Below are 26,342 nucleotides of genomic sequence, written 5' to 3'. Positions count from 1 at the left end.
TTAACTGAGCCGTGTCGGCAACATTTCCAGGATGTAAATTTTAGCCTTTGACTCTGACGTATTCAGGTGTGACTTCCAATTACAGTTGGCTGTTTTGTGCTTTTCTTTCAGCTAATACACAGTTTGAGAGTGTTTTAGCACGGTGAGAGACTACTGTGGGAAGAAATCCTAAAAATAATGTGTTTTTAATGTAGATCAAGTCAAACTTTTAACTTCTATAGTCTTAACTGAAACACCGCAGACAGGATATTTAGGTGAAGTGTAACTTGCCTATTGACTGGCCTTTTAATAATGATAATAAACTTTATTTTTTTAGCACCTTTCATGCAGGAATTGCAGCTCAAAGTGCTTTACAAGAAAGAAATCACATGCACCAAGTGAGTGCTTCACATAGAGAAAAAATGACAATAAAGACAACATCTGTGCTTTTTGCAGCTCTCAGGCACAACCCAAACTTTTTCCTTCTCTACAGACACTGATTCACCACAGGTCTTGATTACAGTGAAACAGGCATTTCACAGCCACCTCAGAACGTCTCCTCATTGATGTAATCTCACTATGGGTCTTATCTTCCTATAGGCCACAGCCCAGTATTGCCCCAGAGACCACCGTGTTCACAAGTCTTTATTCATTCAGAGTAGAATTAAGGTCAAAATATAAACAAGGACAAAGCATCAAATCATACCATCAAATCATAAAATTCTGTTTCTGTTCCAACCTGGTCTATAAATGGCGATGGCTGTGGCGAGTGCTCGTTTTTGTTATGGGTGTGTTTGGTGCAGGGACCAGCGCATCACGGCTGCTTGTTGTCGTAGTGGCAACATCAATACCAGAGTATTGAGGGCAATTGTGATCACATTGAATGAGTGTAGCCTGAAGTGCTCTCATCAGCTTATCCAAAGGCAAATAAACAAACAAGCAAAGAACAATAAAAGAAGAAAATCATCTTTCAGGCGAGTGGCAGACTGCTGCTGTTTTATTAAGAGCACAGATGAGCCATTACATAAGAATTTTATTTTTGGGTTTAAGGTTTGTACTGTATATTTATTTCTAGGTTTGTGAGGAGAAATCAGGGGCTTTTTATAGCAAGTAATGTTAAAACTAGACACTGAAGTTGAAAAAAGCAATATCCTCCCTTGAGTCTCTGATATGAGATAAGATTGCTTGCGTTTTCTCCCCAGACTTTAACACAGTTAAAAATAGACTCATTTCCCAGCTCATATGCACTGTTATGGACTAATGATGCAGGATTCCAAACATCCTCATAGTTTCCCCTGCCACCGCGCTGTATTTCATGATGTTTTATGTCCAAAGGGCATCTGAACACAGCCTCAGATCTCGGCGCTGCAGTCTGGCGATGTGGGGAGAGAAGTACCTGGCTCGCCCACTGTTGGAAGTGGGGTGGTCTTTAGGGGATCTCCGGAAGAGAGCGGGGAATAAGGTTTTGATCAGGACCAGCTGTCACTTCTGTCCACAACTATTCTGTCGAACAGTCCTGCAGAAGTATAATGGGCTTATTTAGACACACTGTGTTGTGTTTTAATTAGTCTCACCGTTCCCTTCGTCTTGCCGTTCAACAAACGCGGTTTACGTGTCGCGAAAACTAAACCCACTCAGGAGAGGCCAACATTAATAATGTAGGCTAGATTAATAACATTATTTATTTATGATGGGATAATTTAACATGAATCCCACCTCCAGGCTCAGAAATGTTGTATTTATTACGGAGAGATGTGAAGGTGAGTTTGTGAGGTGACATTATGGACTCAAAAACATGTCGCCTGGGACACTCACAGTAAGAATGTGACTGAGAAATTCGTTTTCAGCCTTTAAGGCCACACGTGTTTACGTTTGCCTGACAGGAACCTCTCGTGGGAACTTGTGACTGTTGTCTCAGGTAGCTTGAGGATTTCTAACTCTATGATTTTAATGGGATTGACAAAATATTAGAAACACCCCTCATGATGATGCAGTTGCACCCAAAACTAAAACCTCCACCATAACTAGAACTTTGACCACTTTGAAACAGTTTCAACCTAAAATGAACATTATAGGATGTTGTATTACCCCCAGTTTCCATCGGCCGCCTGATGCATATGACAGAGACGATCGCTGCCATTCTAGTCAATCAGTGCATTTCCACCAGGCGTGTAGCATCTCCGTTTCTGAAACGTGAGTGATTGGGATCGGAGACGTGTGGAGGATGTAAGCAAATACTTGTATACCTCACGGATACAAGTGGAAACTGCAGTAGGTTTCACTACATGTGTAAAGTGGTGACAGAGTGGATTTTGCTTTGGAGGACTTGCGATGAGGACTGGGTAGCGGATTCAGCATTAACCATAAAGGCAAAGAAAATGAATTGGCTGGTTTGGGAATAAACGTGTGAAGAATATGAAGTACGCTAATTGGAGAAGAAGGTGTGAATGAGACGTGTCAGGGATAGGTGGCCTTCATAGTTACATTTCCACCAGAGCTTCATTACAGGTCTGATGTATAAAGTAAAGAATGTGCAGACAGGAATGGATCAGAGAGATATGATGAAACATGCTGCTGCTGCGCCTGTAAGAGTCCACTACTACTTCTATTTTTTCCCATCATGCTTGTAGTCATATGTTTGTTTTGCAGAATGTCAGTTTCACATTTCTCTGACTCACGCTAACAGAGGAAAATAATCATGTGCAAAACTCGATTTAACTTACAGTAGGTCTACGTGTCTTACATAATTAGATCCAGCATAGCATCAAGACGAGCCCACCTAAAGGATCCGTTCTCTACGCTCGGGGGGGAGAGGTCAGATTCAGGCTGAGGAAAACAAACACAAAGCAAACCCTCCACCGTTCCTTGAGCCTGATCTGATCACTGAGAATGGCAGCCTACTCTGTATTTGTTTTCCTCCTGAAAGTTGCACCTTAACCGTGACAAAACAATACCTCCCACTCCATAACAGACCCACTAAGACCCTTCGCTGTGGCCTGTAGGCTTGTTTTTTATGTGTGCCAAACATGTACGCATCCACTTGTTGAGAGCCGAGTGAAGAATGACTCATTTGATCAACTGTTTTTTTCTCTCTCTCTCTCTCTCCACTTCGCAGCAAACCAGTGTCTTTGTTCTTTGTACTGCTGTAATCGCAAACATGTCACTCAGAGTGTAATAATGGGATTATTCACTGCAAACTGACCACAGTATCTCTCACTTCAAATGTCCTGGCTGACTGTTGTTGATGAATAGCGGCTTATACCCTTGGTTGATGTTTGCAATCAGACTCAGAGTTACACCTCAGCACTATTACCTTTCCTTATATGTTCTGTTGTCCGCCTGCACTGACAGCTGAGGCTGGTTTACTGAGAAACTGACTAATGTTTAAAATAAATTAAACATGTTTCTTTCCTCTCCTTTCTAACAGAGGGATTAGTCTCTGTCGCTGGGTCAATATGGACAGAAGACCAAAAAAAAAAAAAAAAGAAAAAAAGAAATGAGACATTTCTATATTTCTGCCTCAATGTCATCATATTATTTTTTAGGAATTATTTTCAGGATTGGAGTAGTCTGCGCGCATCACCGAAAGCGTCTCCAAAATGTGCTCTCCGAAGACTCGGGAGCTTATTATGAGTGGACTCCTTTAGAATAATTGATTGTATTTGACTTGACATGGAGGAAGCTCTGCGGATTGATACTCTGCAGCAGAGCCGTGATCAATCCAAATGAGAGACAGGGGGAGCTTTTATTTCTCTGCCAGAGTTTATTAGAAAGAACTTAGCTTCTCTGGAGAAACGCGATTCGTCCAGAAGCAGCTTGGACCTGTTAGGATGTGGGAGTGTGAATTAGCGCGATCCCTCACCTCATCATGCCTGAAAATATCCCTGCACACTAATTTGACTGAACGTAATGAAACATTGAGTTAAATGCTTGGACATGATCCAGAGCACTTTCGTGAGATGCGTTTAGGCATGAAGAGTTAAGATTATCTGGAAAGATGCTGTGATTTGGTATACTGCATGTTCTCAATGATGAATCAACCTTTAGAGATGGCTGGGCCCGAATGTTCCGAATTTCATGTGGAGTGAGTGTGAAATAGATTTCCCTGCATAAGTTATAGTACACGGGCTCAATACGATTGGAGAAACGTGATTTCAAAAGGTTTATTTTCCCCTCAATTATTTTTTTGTCAGACATGGACAATGTTTTAGCTACATTTAAGGGTTACGCTTGCAATGGATTTTGTCAGAATTTTTACGAGTCATAGAACGGTAATGCGAATGCATTCAGATGTTTTCCGGGGAAATTTAGCGGCTCTCAACTATTTTCTATTCGGTGAAGTATCACAGAGTCACATTCAGCATGAGCCGCTATGAGCTATCTGTATTATTTACTTGCATCTATCATATCTCTCATTGCAACAGAGGTAATTCTCTTGTAGGCATACTGCGGCATACCTCCCATTGCAGAGATCATTAAAAGTTACTCCATGCTCTAAGTATGAGGCAGACTTCTGTTTTCTAAGCAAATAAAGGTTTGGACGTATGCGAGAAAGTAAATGTTATATGGTATGTCCTCGGCCTGAGGAAGTAAACAGCAGATGGCTCGCAGGGCCTCTTTAGCTCTATGGATTTTATTTATCTACCCACCTGAATGACCTGTGCAGAACTATGCAGCTGATGCGGCGAGAAAAAGAAAGCGAGAGTTAACGGTTTGCTGTTGTTTACTCCAGTTCCACTAGATTGCAAGGCCAGAGGAGTCATTTGCCATGCACGGAGAAATTAGCTTGTTTATCAGCATTTTGATTTCCGTCCCGCCTCGCCGTCCCTCTGACATTTTAGACGTACATGATCCATGACTGATTCCCAATCAAAATGGAGCCTCGGCAACGCGACGAAGTATTTAGCTCGTGCAGTTTTCATTGTTTGATAATTAAATGTATGATGATTAGCATTGAGCCCAATGAGGACAATAGCTTGTTATGTGCACGCCTTCAACGGGGTAACCTTGAACATTGTACATCTGTCCTGCCGATTGGATATGCTCCAAAGATGCACAGCACATTACCAGTGAGACGCTGCAGCTCATGTCCATACAGTAGGAAACCGGTTGTTTCAAGGTGATTTGCTGTGGTCTATTGGATTTTTTTGTTTTATTACCATACATGGTGATGCCGCACCCTCAGACCACCTACTGTATTTTGGAGTCGAGTTAAATGGCAGACAGAGATAAAGTCCTTGAAAGGTTACAAAAATCTTTAGCCATTCATTACTGTAAGGGAGAAAGTGTGGAAAAAGATGGAATATAATGAAAACTAATACTCTTTCTAGTCTCTATGCTATCTGTAGATATGTTTAATATCCCATTACAGGCCCAGAAGTAACCACAGTTCCATACTGTCAAGAGACAAACATAATCCAGAGGGAAATTACCCATCAGGAAGGCAATACTGTTACTGAGATGCAATTACCCGGCCACTTGTGAGACTTTCAGCCCAGTGTCCATGGGTGCATGTGTGTGTGTGAGGGTGGTCGATATGTGCATAACAGCTCTTATGTTTTGCAGAGTAAATTGGATTCTTTGCTGGAGAACAGTTAATTTGGAATGTGTCCGAGATGCAAATGATTGATGTGACTATATCGTTACAACTGTAGGTTTGGGGTGCAGGGCAGCCTAATGGAAAAAATATTGCAGGGAGAAGGAAATAGCTTTTATCTCAGAATTTATGGAGACTTTTTTTCTGCGCCAACTCTGTGAGTCTCCAGATGGAATCATTTGGATTTCCGGTCGGCTTTTTATACATTAATTTCCAAGCAAATATTACTTAATTTGTGGAGGCGAAAACAGTGTGCATGCTCGGATTCTGCTTCACTTTACATTATATTGTGGAGCTCCTGTGCTCGTATTTGTTAGTAGTCAAATAAATGGCGTGTCTCACAGAGGATTTAATGTACCAATTTAGCACTGAATCACATAGCCTACAAACAAAGAAAACAGCACGGATTGGAATGAACATCAGTGTAAACATTTGATAAGGATTTGCTTGAGGCGAATGCTATGCTTTATTATTGATACAAAAATAGAAACAAGACTTGCTCCTGTGCGTATGATATACTTGGCTCTGCACTGTCGCATCCTACAACTCATTCTCACAGACCAAGTCGAACATAATATTGGTGGCAGTGGCAAATGGCTTCCCATTATTCCCGGGATAAATTTCTCAAGTCGGGGACATTTCTATTGTACTACAAATTATCACCTTGAATCTAATAATTAATCACGGCTGCCTTCAATGAACGGCCCCTAACCTTAAACATACCACAGAGGAGAGAAGAAAAGAGCTGCCTGCTCTCGTTCCATTGGAAGTGCATACGGAATAAAACCGCCTGCACAGAGTGTGAGCCTTGCATGCATAATAAATGTATGACAAAACAATACCCCAGGCACCCCGGTATTAATGATATGCAGCGAACTCATTATTAAAGTTCCAAAACAGCTCCTGGAGTAACACAGATGGAGTCAATTAAGCAATGAGCATACTTGCTTGCCTGCCGTTTCATCTTCTTTCTTTTATCTCTTGCATATTACTCCATGGATGTAATTAGCTGTATGTTTCTCCTCACAACATAATGTCCAGTGATAATAACAGTTATTTTCACTTGTAACTTCAAATAATGTACTGCTTAATAAATGTACCAAATTTGCTTGCGCTGTGTCCTTGGGTATTTCATTTGCACTGCAAGAGGTGTTGCGGATAGTCCTGTGCTAAGCTGCTTTTTTCCTCTTTTCCTGTTTGTGTTCCCAGAGACCTGATGCCTTCAACGCTGGAGGGGCAGATCACCATGGAGAAGACGCCCAGCTACTTTGTGACTAACCATGCCCCAAAGCGGATCCACTCCATGGCCAGGGACATCAAGCTTATTATTGTGGTGCGTAATCCTGTCACTAGAGCCATTTCAGACTACACACAGACTTTGTCCAAGAAACCTGAGATCCCCACCTTTGAGGTTCTGGCTTTTAAGAACCGGACGCTGGGTCTTATAGACGCCTCATGGAGTGCGTTGCGTATAGGAATATATGCGCTCCACTTGGAGAGCTGGATGCAGTATTTCCCTCTTTCCCAAATGCACTTTGTGAGCGGCGAGAGGCTCATTGTGGATCCCGCGGGCGAGATGGCCAAAGTGCAGGACTTCTTGGGACTGAAACGGATCGTCACAGACAAACACTTTTACTTCAATAAAACTAAAGGATTTCCGTGTCTGAAGAAGCCCGAGGATAGCAGCACTCCCAGGTGCCTCGGCAAGTCGAAAGGGAGAACTCACCCTAAAATTGAGCCGGACGTGATTCGGCGGCTGCACAAGTTCTACAAACCCTTTAACATGATGTTCTACCAAATGACCGGCCAGAACTTTGAATGGGAGCTGGAGGAGGACAGTGAATCTCGTAGCTCTCAGGACTCGTAGACTGCGGCATGGCACAGCGCAGCCACACCACCAGCCTTCTCAATAAAACTACTATTGTCTCGCTTCGTCTTCAGAGAGAGTGCTTGAGCACGCCAATCAATCATGGCTGTCTTTGCAGTGTCTGTATCCATTAGCAAGAGTTTACTGACATGCTTTTTCTCTCCCCTCAATACTAATGTTGTTGATGATGGCAAATCATTATTGTATATACCAAACATAAAATATATTTATATTTGTGAAAAGGAGATGATTTATTCATTTGGTTTTTAAAGCATAGAGCTGATAGAGAAATCATGTTGACTATGGCAATGCATGCGATGAGTTAAGTGTCCTTACCTCATGAGCCCTAAGGGTAAACTCTGCCTGTTTCTTCTCCCTTTACTTTCCTGCAGTTTGTTGCCCTCACGCCCACTCACCAGCATCCAGTACAAAAAGATATTCTATTTCAATGGCTAAGGCCATGAAGCGCTCTGTATTGTCTTTTCACACTGTCCTGCTGCTTTAGAAGAAAGAGAAAAGATAAAAATGATAGACACACTATTATACAATAATCCTATGACATGTGCTCATCCTTTTAGTTGTCCATATTCTGAGTGGAGACAATCCTTTTTCTTTCTTTCTTTTTTTGTCAGTCAAGTTTACCAAAGTGTTAATTTACTCAGTGTCAGTATTGTGGCTCCTGTGCACTCATTAATTGCACACATATTCAATAAGAGAGCTGATGTAGTGGCCATCATTCAATAATTGGATTGTTTCACTGCATAGCTGAACATTAGCATACTGATGACCATGCACTCAGATGTGGTGCAGTATCAGTGGTTTTGGCATAATTTGACAAATGAATCCATGTTCTACAAATATCAAGGGTTAGCTGTAGATCAAACAATTCTGCATCTTGACAAAAACAATTTCCTGTCGCCAAAATGTTCTCAAAACATCAGTTAACTCTTGCAGTCCTCCACTGTTTGCCTCGTGACCCTCCTCTTGTCACAGTAATGCATGTCAATGAGGGTGAAGAATAACACCGGAAGGACCGAGCAGAAGTTTGTTAACAAACATCTGCTGCGGCGCGGTCTTCTGTCGTTGGAGATTAATGGCGTGTTAAATAAACCGCTGCCGCTGGAACAATGTCAATGTCAGAGAGAATTTGCTGTCAAGGAAAGGCTACATAGATGCCCAGGTAAATTACCAAGCCATTACTGTGTGTACTTAACTTGAATGAGATGATGTGCGCCAGGGAAATGTGCTGTAAGCAGAGGTTTACTACCAAACACCTGTGATCAGCAGGACTAAGTGGGCGGATGTTTGTGTTGAACATAACAGGGTTTTGCTGTGAAATGCTCCTTTACTCATGCAATGAAAAAACGACATGACCCATCATCTTTTCTTTCCATTTTTTTTTTTGTTTTGCATAACCCGCTGTGCGTCTGTCTGTTGTCTCTGGACTTTTCATCAATTGAGACAATCAATACAGTCAATGAGTCAATAAATACAGTCTGCTACACATCACTGGTTGCTACGGCTATGATGCATTGCTCTGTTAATCCTCCCTGTTCTCTGGCCATGGATGGCTGGATTGGTTCACTCTCTGCAGACCTCTCTGTCACCCTGGGGAGGCCGGCACCAGCAGCTACTTACACAGAGCAATTGATTCAATCAAAGTAAGCACTATACTGCCCTTTGTAGCGCCAAGCCTGAACACTTACCTCTGAGTCTCACTATCCACAAGTCACAACTTCCACTTTGAGGCTTTTCTGTGCAGCCATCCCTTGGTGTTTTCTTGACAATCTCTCTGTCTCCCTGCACTTTTACCTCCCCCCGTCCTCTCTTTCGCTCTCCGCACTCGTCATCCCCTGAGTCGATGTGCTGTGGTGGGAAGCTGTCACAAAGGTGCAACGCTCTATATAAAGATAACTGCGAGCAAGACGTGCTAATCATACTTTTAAGAGAAGCCTTCATCATTATTTATTAATTCACATTTTTCCCTCCAAGCTTTAGAACATGTATAATCCTGCTTCCAAACCATGCAGTCCCTCCTACTCAGTGTCGAGAAGCTCAAAGAAATCCACAGAAGGCACCCTACAGTGTTATTAGGACAGATGAGGACTCCATTTTCCACCTATGAATATGCACCCATGCTGTCATTTGCATTTCCAGGATCACACGCATGAGGGAATTCCTCTCCAAAGTTAAAACTTGGATCCAACCTCTCATTAACAGAAACACACACACCTTTTCTTTTGTACCTCTTGCTTGTTTTAGGTACAGGCGGAGTACTGTGATACATCCTCCGAGAGTTTCGACGCATGAAAGACATGCTAAGCTGTCCTCCTTGTGTTCCTCCCAGTGGGGGTCATGCCGCGTTGTGTGGTTCATCGGAGTTTCCAGCATCAAATAAAGAAGACTGTGATGATGAACGAGTGTCGCCTGCTCATCAAACTGTCATTGCTTAAGTGCCGTCACTTCAAAATGAAGTACAAGTTCACATTTGTCAGGCATTACTGACAATTTGGCAAAGAGCTGAAAACAGTAATTCACGGTGTGAAAAGCTACCTGGATGTACCTGGAAAATGATTTGCATTTTTCTGCTTGTGTGTTTATTTTTGGTTGAAGGGCTATAATCTGTGTATGAGAGGTGCTTTAAAGTGTTGTATTCAGTTTTCTGCTATATGATCTATAATTATATATTGCTGAGGGGCATAATTAAAGGGTACAGCAAGCTCAGTTTGAACCAAACCAGTGTGAATAGTTTGGGCTGTGGAGAAATGAATGTTTGAAAAAAAAAGAAAAAAGAAAGCATCAGTGAAGCCTCCATTACTACCAACTAATTGGTTTTTCACTTCATTTGAGTGAATGATTACTAGCTGCGTAAAGAGGCACAATGGTGTCAACTTTTACAACTAACTTTGCATTGATCCACTCTGAATTAGTCTCTGAATGGTCTTCTTTTAGTGTCCACTGACATCCAAACTCCTAAAAAAGACACAGACGTGCAGTTTTAGCAAAGGTTTTTATTTCTGTAAGAAAACAACACGTGTTTGCTCATTGTTAATATACCGTAAAGGTTTTCAATAGCTTTGAATAATAGCAAAAACAAATATCCACAAAATGAAATAAGCTGGAAGTGAGATGCGCCTGTACACTCTCCCAACTCGCTCGTTTTTTTTTTTTTGTTTTTTTTTTAATCTCCAACAAAATCATTCATTTATCCATACTGCAGTTGTATTTGCATGGAAATGTTCTCAAGGTGGATTAAGTCACATTTCTACTGCCGGAACTTTCCCCAGAGACGAAGAACCTTTGGAGAAACTGTGCATTTCCACCCCAGGGATTAAGGTCTAAATTAAGTTTTGGGGACATTATTCCAGGGACCAAATGTCCCAGCTCTGGGGTTGATACTTTCCAAAAGTACAGGAACTTTGTGTGTGGATCTTACAGCGCTGAACATTTCTGATTGTCGTACCTACAGTGGCCGACAAGGGCAAACGTGCTGCAGCCTGAGAAATGAGACCAATTCAAAAACACATACAAAACTCCAAGAAAAATACAACAACGACTCTATGTCTTTTCTGTATTTCAAGCTTGTTAGTTTTTTCATTTGCAGCTCCTTTCATTTGTTGTAGATTTTCATATGTGTTTTTGAATTGGCATCGTTTCTCAGGCTGCAGAACGTTTCGCCTCGTGGAAATGTTTGAGGCCTTCGCAGTGCGATTGTCCTTGTCAGCCACCGTACTTACCAACCACCCAAAACACTACAATACAAGTCAGCATTCACTTATTCACTCACATTCATAGAAAAACATGTGACAGATGGACCAATTATGACCAGTTACATCGTTGTTGTATCATCATTTGCAAAAATGGCGTGTAAAAACAGTCATTCTTCACAGGTCTTTAGACCGTGTTGGGAATACAGATGACAATGGGCTGAAGGAACCTTTTAGTTCCTTCACAAGTAGTTCCTGGGACCTAAAAGTTCTGGAGACTTTGGGTGGAAATGAGGCTTTGGTCTCTAATTGAAGTTAGCTGCTAGCCACAGACCAGAGTCTTATTGATCACCAAATGAAGGGTTCAGCACAATCCCCCTCCTTCGCTCCCTACAGTCTTCTTTTTTCTCTGCTTTCTATATCTGTGTCTTCAGGTGTGTGGAGGGGTGATGAGGTGTCAGAAGAATGAGGACAATGCATCCACTGGTTGCCAAGGACAACCTGTACATTGGTGACTGAACATATTGAGATTCACAACCCAAACATAAAACGTCTGTCTCCTCTGTTTCTTCAGCGAGACTCCTCATTTCCACATTTGCTAAATTTTCCATGAATCTTAAATGTGTTTAAGTGTCGCCCTGCTTTGTGGGCTCTCAATGATATTCCGCCTCATTTCAGAGCTGAAACTGATGTTGTAAGAAGGGCTGAAGTTGTCGTAATAACCGTCCATAATGATGGGACTGAAATTATTTTAAAAATGTCCTCTACGACACATCACAAAATCCTCAGATCCACAATTCCTGCCATTTCTGCAGACCGCTGTTGGTACCAGGAGGAATTGTTTGATCTGCTGTTGCATCCTGAATCAGGAACTTCCTCTTCAGCCACCTCAGGAGAGGACAAGCATCCTCTCATAAATCTTGACGCGGAACCTCTTCTGTCCTCTGTTGTTCGGGTGATTTTCCATCCCAGCTGTGCTCTCTGATTCCTGCCTACACACAAGCCCGCGAGTCTTTACAGAGACTGAAATTTGATTCAATCTTGTGTTTTTTGTTTTGTGTTTTTTTTTTCAAATGCCTAGCTGTGGCCTGACGGCTCTAAAACACCTCTTTGAGCTCTCTGATCAGATCCTTACAGTTTCCAATAATGTCAGAAGCAAATAGTCTTAAAAAATGACCAAATCATCAATTTGATTGGCAGAAATTTAGCAGGAATACAGGTCATCTCATTACTGCAACTGAAATACAGAAAGCACAACTTGCATTTGCTACAAAGCTATTTTTACCCTCATTGTGTTGTTTTGTTTCCTATTGATTCAGTTTTCTGTGTTCTGTTAATTAATGGGATACTGTGCGTTCAGTGCAGGTACCGTCGGATGTTTAAAGGTCCACTTGAGCAAAGATTTCAAAAGCCAAAAAAAAAAATGCCAGTCAGCGTCAGTGCTCACAGTTATCATCTAATCACCAATTAAACAGTAATCACTGAAAGATAAACCTGTTGATAGTGTAGAGCAATAAATTAGACATACATAATTAATGTATGTTTAATGAAATCAGCAGAAAATCGCATTGGCTGCTCAAACTGTGCTATGATAATGTGCAGTAATCCAGTTGCATCTGAATAGTATTAACCCAGTAGTCTCCCCCCTCCCCTCCTCCTTCATTAATGCTCACAATAACAACAACAACAACAACAACTCTCACAAACACAGGGACTGATTCTGCTTCTCATGCATGACTGCTTAAAGCTGCCATGTTCATTCCCAGCCTTAAGGACCCAACTGGTTTCTGTTGTAATCAGAGAGAGCCAGGTGACTGCAATTAACTCGCTGGTTGGATAGAAGACTCCCAGTCCTCTAAAGCAGGATGATCATGTGCATTTTTCCCCATCAAATAAATGGGCATGGGGTTTGTTCTCCCCCTTAAATAAGCATCCAGAATAAAATGTTGGCATTGTATGTTCCTGCAAACCACGGGTCCATTCATTTTGTAGGTTTCATACATGTCACATCAGCGTTGTATAAGACAACTACCATACTACCAACAGCAAGCAGTAGTCAAGCCATATCTGCAGTGTTAACAAGATGTCAGGATGTTTTCCAGCTGTGTTTCGGACAACAGAACGATGTATTTCAGGCCAAAACATCACCTTTTCCCACCCCGAAGCAAGTGGGTTTTATGCCTACAACTAACCAGACCTTAACATTGTCACAACACACAAAAAAACTAAACCATAAAGAAATGCAAAGTTTCAACATATCCGTAGGTGATTTTCACATTAAGGTCACTGGATGTTCCCTGGATAGTGTAAATTTGATGTGTAAAAATCAGTCAGGTTTTGTGCTGCAGTTTTTATTAAGACCAAAAAACCTTGAAAACAATTTGGCACCTAATTTACAACTAAAAACTACAAGATAAGGTGAGAAGCAGGAGCGTTTTTACTCGACATTCATAAAATATCAGTCGTGTTGGAGGCAGAAAGGACACAATAAAACTGCAATCAAGGGCACAGCATCCTGATATCATTTCATCGTGTTATCCTGACTTACACATCGTAATCAAGGAAATACAAGCAGTAAGTCAGTGATATCATGACCCCAAAAATATTCATATTTAAGCATCTGAAAATGTTTCTGAACTTTCTTATTTATCTGCAACACAATTTAAAAGTGCGAGATTAAAATTTTTTGCACATATTGATTTTATTTGTGGTTAAACGCAGATCAAGGTTTCACACTTTCCCTGAATGGTGTCCCAACACAACATGATGGGGTTTTTTTTAGCAATTTAAGATTACCACACATCTGACTGCTGATCAGTTATTAAGGTGTTTAGGTCACCATATAGGACACTCATGAAGATGAATAAAAAGGGAGAAGAAATGGGATGAGAGAGTACACTGCAGAGACAGATACAGTATGAGTAAATATATTGAGTAATGTTCATTATTGTGTCCATGGATTAAGATTCAGGCTTGTTTTTGCACTGATATCAAAGGAAATACTCGCTGTCCTTCTGTGAAAAAGTTCAGTCTCCTCTGAAGAAATCCGAGGTATGTGATACCCTCACATGTTACTTCATGTGACTTGGACATGAAAAAAACAAGCAACTAGACTGGGAGAGCTGGCAAAAGACGTGTTGCACTTACTTTCTCCTGTGCTCTGTGGGAAGAAATCAAACATTTCTACAGCTCTAGCCTCTAGGATCTTAAATCTGTTCCTCCAGGGCCAGTGTCCTGCAGATGTCTGATCCACCCTGAAAGTTAATAAGGCACACCTGGATCTGTATCTACTTGGCACCAAGTGTGTCACATTAACTATCAAGGAGGATCAGAAGGAGGATCAAAAACCTGAAGGATACCAACCCTCGAGGAGCAGAATTGAGTGTCTAGGCTGCAGGCCAAAACATGGCTTGTCAAGAAGTGCAGCACTCCACTGGCAGAAAAGCTCTTCCAAGGTGGTCCTCTGTCACCTTGAATTGAGGTCCTCCGTTCAGCAGAATAGAAGCACAGGGGTAGTGGTCTACTTTTTCAAGGTCTTCAAGAGAAGTCGAGCACACTGCAGAAAGTGAAAGTGGTGAACTTGAAGGCTTGGCAGCAGACAGCCACAGAGAATTTAATATGCGCTGTCTGTTTATTTCATGTTCTTTGTGAACCTTTGAGCCCTTTTTGGACAGGATTAGTCCCCCAAAATGAATTATTATTCATGTAAGACATCCGACTGAGTGTAAAATTGTTGTAATTTCTGCAAAATATTCCAGAAGTGAGAAAAGAATCATTAAGTAAATTGCAGAATTGAGCTTTGTAAAATTATTTTCTATGTATTTATTTTAATTCTGATAATGATGAGCCTTCTACAGGCAGTATGAGTAAGCCAGAGGCAACTACATCACAGTTGGATTCAGCCTTACCCAGATTCTTATCCAGAAGCCAAGCCTCAGTGTTAATGAAAATAATCTTCAGAGTTGGCTCAAGGACAGCAGTATATTTATGAGCTGGGGTGTTAGAAAATCCAAGGATTTTGAAGCTACTTGTGTTAAAAAGAGCCCAAATACCACATTAACAGTGTGACGCATGTGTTCATGTGTGATTCAGGATCAGCTGTGTTGTTTGGGTGGCTCTTGAAATCACTGATGATAAAAACATCAGCAATGTGTGAAGAAATAATGGGACATTTCTCCTGCGAGATAAGGATCTCAGCAGGCATGTGCTGAATTTTGGAAAAAAAGTGAGACATTTGCATGGAGTTAGATGGCAGATGTTATATTGGCGTTGGGTGTCAAATAAAGATTAGAGCTTTTATGGCACAAAACAACAGTAACAGAAGCATACAGGGAGCAAAAAGTGACTAAATATATCGTAAAAATATAGTGAGTGTTTATTGAATGTCAAGCCAGTGCAGAAATGCAGTATTATAAGAGATGGGCTAAACCAAAAGCAGTGAAAGAAGCAGTTTCTGTCTGAAAACAAAGTGAAATTTCTAGTCTTGAGACGATTGAGTCCTGGCTAACACTTTATAATAGAGCCACTTTTTACAGTCTAATTTCATTATATCATCACTGAATCAGGCACCAATAAAATACTTGCCGGTTCCTGTTGGTACCTGAATGTAGATACAGTGGAAGAAAAAAAAGACTATGAGACATTCTGCAGAATATTTCCAATAAGTATGATGTAACCTTTTCTTACAGTTACAATATGCTACCAGAACAGTGGGGGTAGAGAAAGGTAATGAAAGGAGCTTCTGGAAAATCACTCAAAACTTATATTAATGAAGAAAATATAAAATATATATGACATATGTTACCGAAATGAGCACCACTGAGGTGCAGACATGTACGGATAGAGGAACTATACCACCACAAGGGCAATTCAGCCAGCTTATAGTCTTAAGATTGACTATTGTACAATAAACCAAATGTTTTGCCCTCCGTTCATTGCACTTATGTATTATTTTAATACATAATTTCTGCTGAATATCCCCAAACATCAGCTTTGTTTCCCTGTTCTGCACCCAGCATTTAGAGAAATACACTATGCTGCCCAGTGTTCACTCACCCGTCCAAATAATTGAAATCAGGTGTTCCAATCACTTCCATGGCCACAGGTGTATAAAATCAAGCACCAAGGCATGCAGACTGCTTCTACAAACATTTGTGAAAGAATGGGTCGCTCTCAGGAGCTCAGTGAATCCCAGCGTGCTACTGTGATAGGATGCCGCCTGTGCAACAAGTCCAGTGGTGAAATTTCCTCACTCCTAAATATTCCACAGTCAACTGTCAGTTTATTCCACCGTTCCTCCTCTCCACAGTCTTATTACCTTCCGCTCTACCTACATTTAAAGGTGCGCTGTGCAGGAACTGTCAGTGTGTGAACACAGCATTCAAACCTGGCCCCCCTCCCCGGCTCAACGCCACCAGAAGCACATTGATTGTATGTAGAGCAGCTTGTATATACACTGCAAGACACCATTGTAGGAACACTACATGCTATTTCTGTAGCTCCCTCTTAGATGCATGCTGCTTACAGTCTGGTTCCTGCTCGTTTCCTTTGTTTAAAGTCCCATCCTCACCTGTGCTGTTATTGGCTGCAGACTACACACCCATTGCCCAAAGACTGCAGCCCAGAAGCGTCCCAAACACAGAAAATAAGAAAATACAGGCAGGGTCTCTGCAGATAACTACACCACTGCACATATACTATTCAATTCTGCTTAGTATACCAGCAGGAATGCCAACTATTCCATTCATATCTGCTTCATATAACAGAATCACGCTGGAAATCACAGGCTGTTTTGTAAAGTGTTACCGAGTCATGCATTCAGTCAACGTTGACATGATAAAAGTACTTTTTGTGGTCCACGTTTGAAAAAGATCAGTTCAACTACATGGAAAAAAAAGAGAAGAGCTAAATGAAAAACAGTGTCGGAAATGCCCAGCGGAACTTTAACACAACCTCTGTCCGACCTTTCTTCTGTTTTCAACTTCTGAAAGCAGAACCTTGTTTTGAACTTTGTCAAAATGGAATCACCTTTTGACACATTAGCTTTTCTTCCTTTGAAAGCTTTTTATTCCGATCACAGCGCTCTTTACTCCTCTCTGTCTCCTGCCCATCTCACAGCGTCGGTCCAGCTCAGCTGCTGAGTGTCTGCACTGTGTTACATCATTTACATCAATGTGCACAAAGGGATAAGATGCAGCAGGCGGAGGAACTGCAGCATAGATCTCTGCTGGCATTCATCACGACCAATCATCCTGATGTCTGACGAATCAATCATCAGTTAATCTATTTCACTAAACGTTGGTGTCTAACTATGAGAACCCCCTCACTGACCCTACAGACGCCATAAAGAAAGTGTTTTTTGTGTTTTTATTAAAGGCGGTATAAAACATGGACGTATTATCCATGAAGATGGCCGTAGGTTACTGAGGAGTCACTGTGAAGCTCAGTGACTGTAGCTCCAGCCATCGCCACCTTGCTAGTGCATGACTCTGCCAAACTCCCAGCCAATGCGAAAATGGTCAAAGAGGTGGAGCGTGGGTGGAGCTGAGGCGAGCGGAATGAATGAGTTCTCTGAGCACTGACTCGCTTTGGAAGCCAAATCAAGTGTTCGTTTGAGGAACTGCACAGTTTTTGGCACTTTGGTGCAGGCTTCATTTTTCAGCCGCAGAGGTTGGCGTTAGGTTTCTATACATTTTCAGTGGCTAAACGCAGTAACTGAGTACCAAATGACAAAGTTCTTTCCAGGAAACTAACAAGGATGTTGATGAGAGATCAAATAAAAGTAAATCATTACCATTTTAATTCCCAACATGAAGGTCTAAATATTGTTTCCAGGCCTTTGCTGTGCTGCCAGGCGCAAAACCGCTCCCAAAAAAACCCAAGTAAAATAAAATGAAATAAAAAGGACAGACCTGGAGAAAAGCAGAAAAGTTGGATATTTGTGATTTGAGGGTTGGATGGTTATTTGGCTGATTATAGAAAACAGGGAATGTAGTCAGCTGTCTCTTCTTCAAACATTTTATTTATGTTTATCATCTTGTAGAAACTGTAAGCACACTCCAGCTACAGGCTGCCCGTAATATGAAATTTCTGTTCTGTTGCAGATTCAGTTTAACTTTGAAGTGCCGTTCAAATGAAGAATTGAAACATGAATCAACCCATCTCTAGAGCCTTCTCTAAGTACTGTCTGACTCCCTGCCAATTAATAACCCAGTACAATCTTCTGCAGAGACATATTTCATGTGTATGAATCACTCCTGAAATTACTGTGGGGACCTGCTGATAGTTTAGCTCCTCAAAACTGCAAAAGCAGGCTGGTGCAAGAAAAACCTTGAGTCTCTCCAGCAAGACAGATGCTTTAACTTTTACATTGTTGGAGGAGGAGGAGGAACCATTTCTTTCAAGTTTGGGAAATTTAGGCCTGAAAAACATTTTTTATTCGTTGAAGTCAACATATTAATCATACTAAACTACATCAAGTATTACCAAGTACGAAGGACGTTTCACTCCAGCTCCAACCGTTCCTCCATCGGCTGCGACCTCCAGCAGTCCGGAGCGCTCAGCACAGGCCATCTGGTCAAGGGCTTCACCAACAGATGCATTATTTTTCAAATCAATACCTGCACATCCCAGAAAGTCCTGCTTTGAAAGAAGACTAATTTCATTCTCAATCCATGCAGGTAATGATCTCATTAATTCACTGTTGATTCATTTTCAGCTGAGTGGATATTAACCTTTTGCCAGTAATCATTAATTTTCTGTGGGAGAGGTGTGGTATGTTGTGATTGGAGCTGCATAAACAAAACAATTAATAGGCTCCCGACATTAGAGGTCCTCCATGATGTCCAGCTGACTTCTAACACTCAAATGATTGATTTATTGATCCCCCCTCCACCACCACCACCAAAACTCGGATCTCTCACCTCACACAGGGTATGTTTGGCCAGAAGTGACATGGGGGATTATTTGTGCTGTTTTGTGTAGTCATGCACGTATTTTGAGGACAATTATCATGCTCTGAATACTCATAACTTTGCAGCAGGCAGTCAGGGACTACTGTACAGCACCTGGTCACCACTTCCCAGTTTGCCTCAGCTTAAATACACTATTATTGATCATTTATAGTAGAATTATATATAATTATAATAATTAATAATTATAATTATTGTAGAAGTTGACTGTATATAGTCTATGGATATGGTTTCATGGACAAATATTGACTTTCTAGCCGCATGTTGTGATTTCCTGCATTTATTTCTGATCAGAATTACCGTTAAGACCAATCTTTCAAACAGCTGTTAACCTCACGAGAAAGCATTTGCGCCTTCATACAAGAAGTTTTAAAGGGGGATCAGGCGTTTTTAGAGGCCTGACCTATCGATCGCTAACAAAGCTCCCTCCTTCAACATCAAAAGAAAAAGTTTGTGTTTCTCTGAGAAGTTGCCGCCAGCAGTTATGAAGAATCCTTTGGGCTTAAAACTGTCTTCAAGCTCTGTCAAACTGCACCATTACTGATGCTCACTGCCACAACTTCTGGATAAGTACACTGCATGGCTTACGAGTGATTTTTAAAGTGATAGTAATTACAGTTCCCAGAGTCACCAAAGTGACTCTCCTGAAATTCACATCCTGTCCCCGTCATCATCCTCAGGTCTCTCCCTGACAACTCAGTTCACTATAATGTCCAGATGTTTGTGGACAAGTAAACACAAGCTCATACTGTGCATCGCTCCTCGTAAGCCAACCTGCATTTGAATACAGGGTAATATATTATCTACGTAGTGTTGTGATTTACATTCACTGTTTTTGCTTTCAGTACTCTTCACACAAGCCTCACTTCAGTTTATGGGCTTCTGCAGCAGAATATCACACTCATTCATTTTTACTGACTGCTCTGAAAGACACCGACAACAGGAGTCCAGTAAATCCTCCACCAAACAGGGAGTTTTACAGAAACAAGACAACTGGAAAAAAAGGGGGTGCATAAAGTGTATGTGCTCAGAATGGCAAGGCCCGCTGTGGTGCAGTCAAGTTTAGTCAGTGGTGGTGAATGCAACAACGTGGTCGTGTGTGGAAGATTTGGATTGAAACTCTTAATGAACAACAAAAGAAACGGCAGAAGAAGAAGTGTCATCATTCATGTCACCGTGGAGCGTAAACTGCAAAGTTGTGAGGAGGTGATAAAGACTGTATGTCTCCGTTTAAATCAAAATAAAGTTTGTAGTTTAAGGGAACCAGATGACAGTGTTCGAGTGGAGGAAGGAGACTTTGCGTAGGTAGAGGAAAGAAGCGAGTGTGTGGCTTTACAGCAGGACTAAAGGGAGGCAGAAACTTTCACACTTCTGGGAATTAACACCCAGTGGCCCATTGTCTGCCACTAATGAGGGTATTTTGTGCGGGGGAAGAGTGTCAAAAGTGTAGGCATTCACTTTCCAAATTGATTTTTTTGTTATTAAACGATGCAGGAATGAGGGAATATTTCAGAAAAGAATCGGTACATTACAAAAAATAGTCTACTGTGGATTCAGGGAAACGTCAGGTGTCACTGGCCGACGCTGTAAATCAGATTTATCTTAAAATTTAGGTCATATCTGTCTGAGTCTTGATATTATTACATTAGTGTATCATGTAGTCATTTCAAACATCATTATTATGTTCATAACATAACAGAGGGTCAGGGTTGTATAATATGTGGGGTAAAATGTGAGATTGATGAGAGATAATGCACTGGCACTTAAAAATATAAATAGAGGACAATACTGATAAAAATAACAATTCAGATGAAATATGCCTTGTTGTTATTATTAGTTCCCTCCTATTAAATCTAAGCTCAGTCAAAGCTGGTCAAGAATGCTGTCAGCTGCATCTTTTCATCACTGTTTGATTGCTCACTCGTCCAGCTGGTCATGACAACAGTTTACATTTCCTATCAACATAAATTCCCTCCTAAATGTTACTAACTGATATACCATCCAGCCCTGCAGCAGCACTACCTGTCAGCCTGCAGATAAAGTTTGAAGGAGTATACTTGACCCTACATGTGGCAGGCATAAATCTTAAGATGATGAAAAGCATCGGGGGCCTGAATGCAAATAAGACCAGAATCCTGATTTTAGACCGTGAGAGATGCAGAAACTCCTCATCTGACGTGCAGTATTTTCACCACCAGGCGATTGCAGCGATGACCTTCGACTCAATTTAATCCTCCGCTTTATAGGACTTGTTACATCTTCTATAATTTAAACTGTCAGTTCCTTTGTTCAATCAAGACTTAATATTCTGCTCTCTGGTCTCAAAAATTAAGTTTGTCAGAGGTCAGCCAAAAGACTTATTTAATTTAAAAATTATTAAGTTTTACCACATGCAGCCATCCTGATCATCTCTGCACTCGCTTCAACATCAAATAGACTGAGAGCATTTCTCCTGAGCTGTGTGCTGTATATGGACCCTGATGTTTTTCAGAAATAGCTTTTAAACTACAGTAAAAACTTGTTCACATTAGAGAGCCTCACTGTTTTTCTTTCCTATAGTGAGAAGTTTAATGTGAGCTATTGTGATATGTGGAAGGAAGGTGTGAAGAAAGGCTCTTCACTTCCAGTAACACATAGAAATATCAGGGTACTCTGCTGAAGTCATCGATCCAGAAAAGCTCCTTCAACTGCACTGACCATGTGCTGGACCCATCGTCACAAATGGCCAAGTATTGTGCAAACAGACAGAGCATCCATTTAAATTCCTGACAAGGTTCTGAGGTTTTCAAAGACACCTAATGGAGCACATGATGCTAAATTACAAGTACATTTGCATAAAATTATGCACAACATTTTTACAGTTTTCTATTTGATGTAATGGTGCAGATATAAAAGACTGGATGGGTTCAAATATTTCACTCAATTTGACAATTTGACAAGCACAGGACAAACCAAATATAGATGATATAAAGTGACAGTGTGGAGAAATGTTTTCACAAACTTTCATGCTGCTTAAGGTGAAATTGAGAAGGGGGGAGTTACAGCTCAAGCACTTACAATAGGCACTACATGCCGAATCGTAACCTTTAACTTAATCATTTCCCAAACTCCAATCTGATCCTCTACTCTTCACTGATGTCCTCACCCCGGTAAAGCCTCTCGAAGTAAGAAGTACCTGCTAAAATAACCCTACATTAAATAAAAACGTGCAGCTGAAGTGGAAGAACACACACTGAAAAACATCACCGTCGACAAAAGATGTTCCTCTCACGTGCACAAACGCATTCATGTGCACATTAGAGTGCAGCTCGAGCTGCATATACCCTGACCTGAGTGGAAACTGAGCCTGACCTGAACCTGACAGGCAGTTAGTGTCACGCAATTGGTGTCAGCATGATTACAGCTTGTCTGTTTACCCTGAAAATAATGTTAATAACATGTGTGGAAACCTTGTAAATGGCACACATGCACATTATGCAGCGTCATCAGCACCAATAGATATAATAAAATCTGAGTCTTATCATTGACGATTGCAGTGTCAGTAGACTCGCCCAGCCGACATGACCAAACCTGACCTGGACATCATTTCAGGATTTCTATCTGAACCCAGCTCGACCCTTCAGGTCTGATGGGTCCGGGTCAGGTATCCACCTCCGAGTGCACATGTTCTGTACATAATGTTCCCAAAAAAATATTTTTGCTCTTTCCATTTGCGTGTCGGTCTTTGTTCTTCATTCTACCTCTATCCACTCTTTTAATAATACTGCTTTCCCCACCTTCCTTAATTTTTTTTCATGTTTTCCAGTCTCTGCTGACAGACTTCAGTGTGAAATGCATTTTAAATAAAAATTTGATTTGTTTTCAGTGGAACGATATGGAGCAAACAATTGCTCTGATTTAATCTTTCAGTGGGTGGCAACATGTCAATATGTTTGTTCACTGGACTGAGTCTGTTGCAACCGTTGCATCCTGATGCTGACAATGCATAAATGATGCAGGACTCAAAGTCATGTCAGGTTTTTCGCCTCAAGCGATCAAACTCCGAAGCAAAACAGTGCAGACCAACGCTAAAGTGAAAAATATGGTGAGTGCATGAAAACATCATTAGTCTCTTAAAGACAGCCAGGACTCCTTCATCTCTGAGCAAATGCTTGTTTGTGCTAAGAGTATTGTTTTCGCTATTTAGCTTCATATGTTTAGAACAGATGTTAACTGAATGACAGTGAGAGAAACACAACAGAATACACGGTCGAAAAAAAAAAATCCTATAAGCATAGGAAACGCACAGAGAATATAACCTCAAGCATCAAGCATCAAGCAGTTGTGTGTGCATGTATGGATGTGTGTGTTTCTTAGATGTGTCCTCTCGGGAATACGGTTCGAGCAGGTTCAGTGTAATGACCCTTCTTGGGATTACACTGCTGTATGCAGGTATTCCCAGCCGGCTGTCCATGCTGTCAAACAACAAGCGATATGTTAATGTCTTCAACAAATAAGACAATCTCCCGTCTGCTGAAAACGCCAATTTGTGCAGCAGAAACCGGCTCTCAAAGACCTAGTTTATAATCAAGAAAGAAGAAGTGGATTCATATTACCAGAGGGGCACACACACTCTGCAAACATATTGATTAGACTTTTTCTTGAGAGAACAGAAATGCATAAAGCCTTTTACAGGTAAGAGCAACTGAGAAACGTCTGGGGTTTAAAGGTAAGACAAAACTCCTTAAACTGTAGTAGAATAAACTCTGTTCCTGAATGCTCAACCTTCACTTGAATAGTGGAAAAAAAAGGCTTATCATTTAATTGAATAGGAAATTGACAGCATATTGAATCACAGCAAATAGTAAGATGAGGAACGAGGCGCAGAAGATGCAGAATAACTGAATCCCATGGAGGCCTAATGGAAAGACGGAGCAGGTGTGGATTCATCGCGGAGGAACAAAGTTTTTTGATCATAGCTGGTAGAAACTCCAATGAGGCAGATTCATTTGGTTCAGAAATATGTAGACGACTGGCCCGAGTGTTTTCACAGTACTACTACTGTATGTGTACTTCCCAATTATAATTTAGATGCATGGCTTTCAGTGTCTGAGTCATGGATCTGTTTCAGGAGGAGATTTGCTGTGCGTAGGCTAGCAGGCTAAAAATCCTCATTCTGAGCATAAACAGCCCTTGTTGTTGCAGCAGCGATATGCAAACCAGACATACAGCAAGAAGAATCTGCCCCTAAATTGAGACAAAATCCATTCTGAGGAAGTCAGTCTGCAGTGAACTGAATATAGCTCACCGCTACGACCGAATGTCCAAAGGCATTCACAGTGTTGTGACTTGAATCAAATGGAAGCCCGAGGCCATGCACAGACAAACTAAAACATTTTGAAAACCATTTCAGCTCCTAAAAAATGAAGAACCCTTCAACATCACACTTCAAATGTGTTTTATTTTCTGACCTATTTTTGAAAATAGCAAAACAAAACAACTTGATGGCTGCAGCTACCTGTGCACAAGGACAGCGCTATCCTGAGTGTCACACCGGGCGTGCATGCAGAAAAAAAAAAAATGAGAAAGCACATTAATACGGCTCATTTTATGCATCTATTCACCCTATAGGGCATGAAAGTTATAATTAGAGCTCTCCATGTCATGATACAGAAAACAGCCACTATCTGTGTGACACCACAGGTAAACGAACTCGACATCAGGCCAACATGCAGCCTTTCACCTTTCTATTTTAATACTGACTCCGTGGCTTCGGCTTCTAATTTTAAAAAGTGTTTGATTTGGCTGAGAATCAAACCCCATGAATCCTCCTTCAGACACCCACTTCCTGCTGTTTGGTCCTACATATTTTCATCCAAGTCATCACAGTTAATAATTATATATGAACTGCCCATGCAGAAATGACCTCATGGTAACTTCTGAGCATGAACCAGCTGTAATGCTAAACTCGCCCTCTGGTACCGTATGAACATTCAAATATGCAGAATTGATGAGTGATAAAGAGGAGATTTCTTTTCTTTTTTTTTTTGAGTCTGTGTGCATCTTGTCAGTGATGATTTTCTGTCAGTGCTGGCAGGAGATCTGATACAAAACATAAGAGGTTGCCAAGTATTTCAGGGGTTAACATGCACGCTCCCTCATCACAGCTGGAAACACTTCACTTCGCTTTAAGATTAAACAGAGAAAAGAAGATATTACGTGAATAAAATCTGGCTGATATCAGTCAGCAAATAGAAGAAGAAGAAAGCAGTAGACCTGTTTACCTGGGGTGTCAATTGGTGAATGCACTCAGACCAGACGACTTCTGACATAATGTTCCTCATCAGCATAATGTGCCGTTGTGGAGGTGGACATTTTGGACAGCTACAAGCCACTGCATTTATGTATTTATTATTTTTTTAATGTGTGCAATTGAGTTGTTTATGTCATCCGGCGCCTGCTAACTCAGTTGCTCCAAATTGCTCCTTGAGAGATGAATAAAGTATTTCGAATTGAATTGACTATTGAGTATTGCTAACCCATGATAATACGTACAAACACGACCAGGAGAAAAACATTCGCAGAGTTAAAAGGGTCAGAGTGTTAATAGATGGAAAATAAATATTAACGCACACAGCACAGAGACTGAGCAGCCAAAGTCAAATATAAATACGCTGGCATGGTCATCCCACAATAAATTTGAGGGACAGATTACAATATATTGTGTTCAGTGATCAGATTATTAAATGCATCTTTTTTTTGCTGTTTAAGCACAACATCCCTTTGTCTCTGATAAACACTGATGTTACCGGTGGAGGCGTGTGTCAGTGTACATGGATGTTTAAATGTTGAAATTTGTCCCGGAGCTTAAATCAAATGTTTGTGCAGGAAGCCCAAACAGTCCGTCTGTTGTTTATGAGGCTTATGCCTGTAAGTGCGCAGCTTCTGAAGACTCGGAGAAATGCTCCGCGCATACGACAATGTGTTTGTGCTGTTGCAAAATAATATTTGATTTCAAGGCAGAGGATTTATCTGCCATAGAAATCAAGGTTATGCTGAGCGACAGAGGATAACTCATCCATTTTCTGTGGAAGAAGTGTTCGCTCTTTGGGTGACAAAAAATCAACTCTCATTGGCCGCGGTGTGATATATATGACGAGGTCAAAAGGAGATGGCAGAGGAGTCTTAATTAAAAGTCACTGGTGATACGACCCAAATTCAACCCGTCCAGTCATTTCTTTGCT

General features: G+C 41.1%; 1 protein-coding gene across 1 annotated transcript in view; it reads left to right on the top strand.

The window, feature by feature from the left end:
• Positions 1-10,218, top strand: part of hs3st4 (heparan sulfate (glucosamine) 3-O-sulfotransferase 4) — a 74,262-nt gene extending 64,044 nt beyond the window's left edge. Inside the window, exon 2 of the mRNA XM_076753615.1 lies at positions 6,785-10,218. Coding sequence (XP_076609730.1) covers positions 6,785-7,442 — 658 coding nt within the window. The 3' untranslated portion in view covers positions 7,443-10,218. The remainder of the gene's footprint in view (positions 1-6,784) is intronic.
• The last annotated feature ends 16,124 nt before the right edge of the window (positions 10,219-26,342 follow it).

Source organism: Chaetodon auriga, chromosome 16, assembly GCF_051107435.1.
Source record: "Chaetodon auriga isolate fChaAug3 chromosome 16, fChaAug3.hap1, whole genome shotgun sequence".
NCBI lineage: Eukaryota > Metazoa > Chordata > Actinopteri > Chaetodontiformes > Chaetodontidae > Chaetodon > Chaetodon auriga.
Note: the sequence above shows the minus strand (reverse complement) of the source record. Positions and strands in the feature narration are given on the sequence as shown.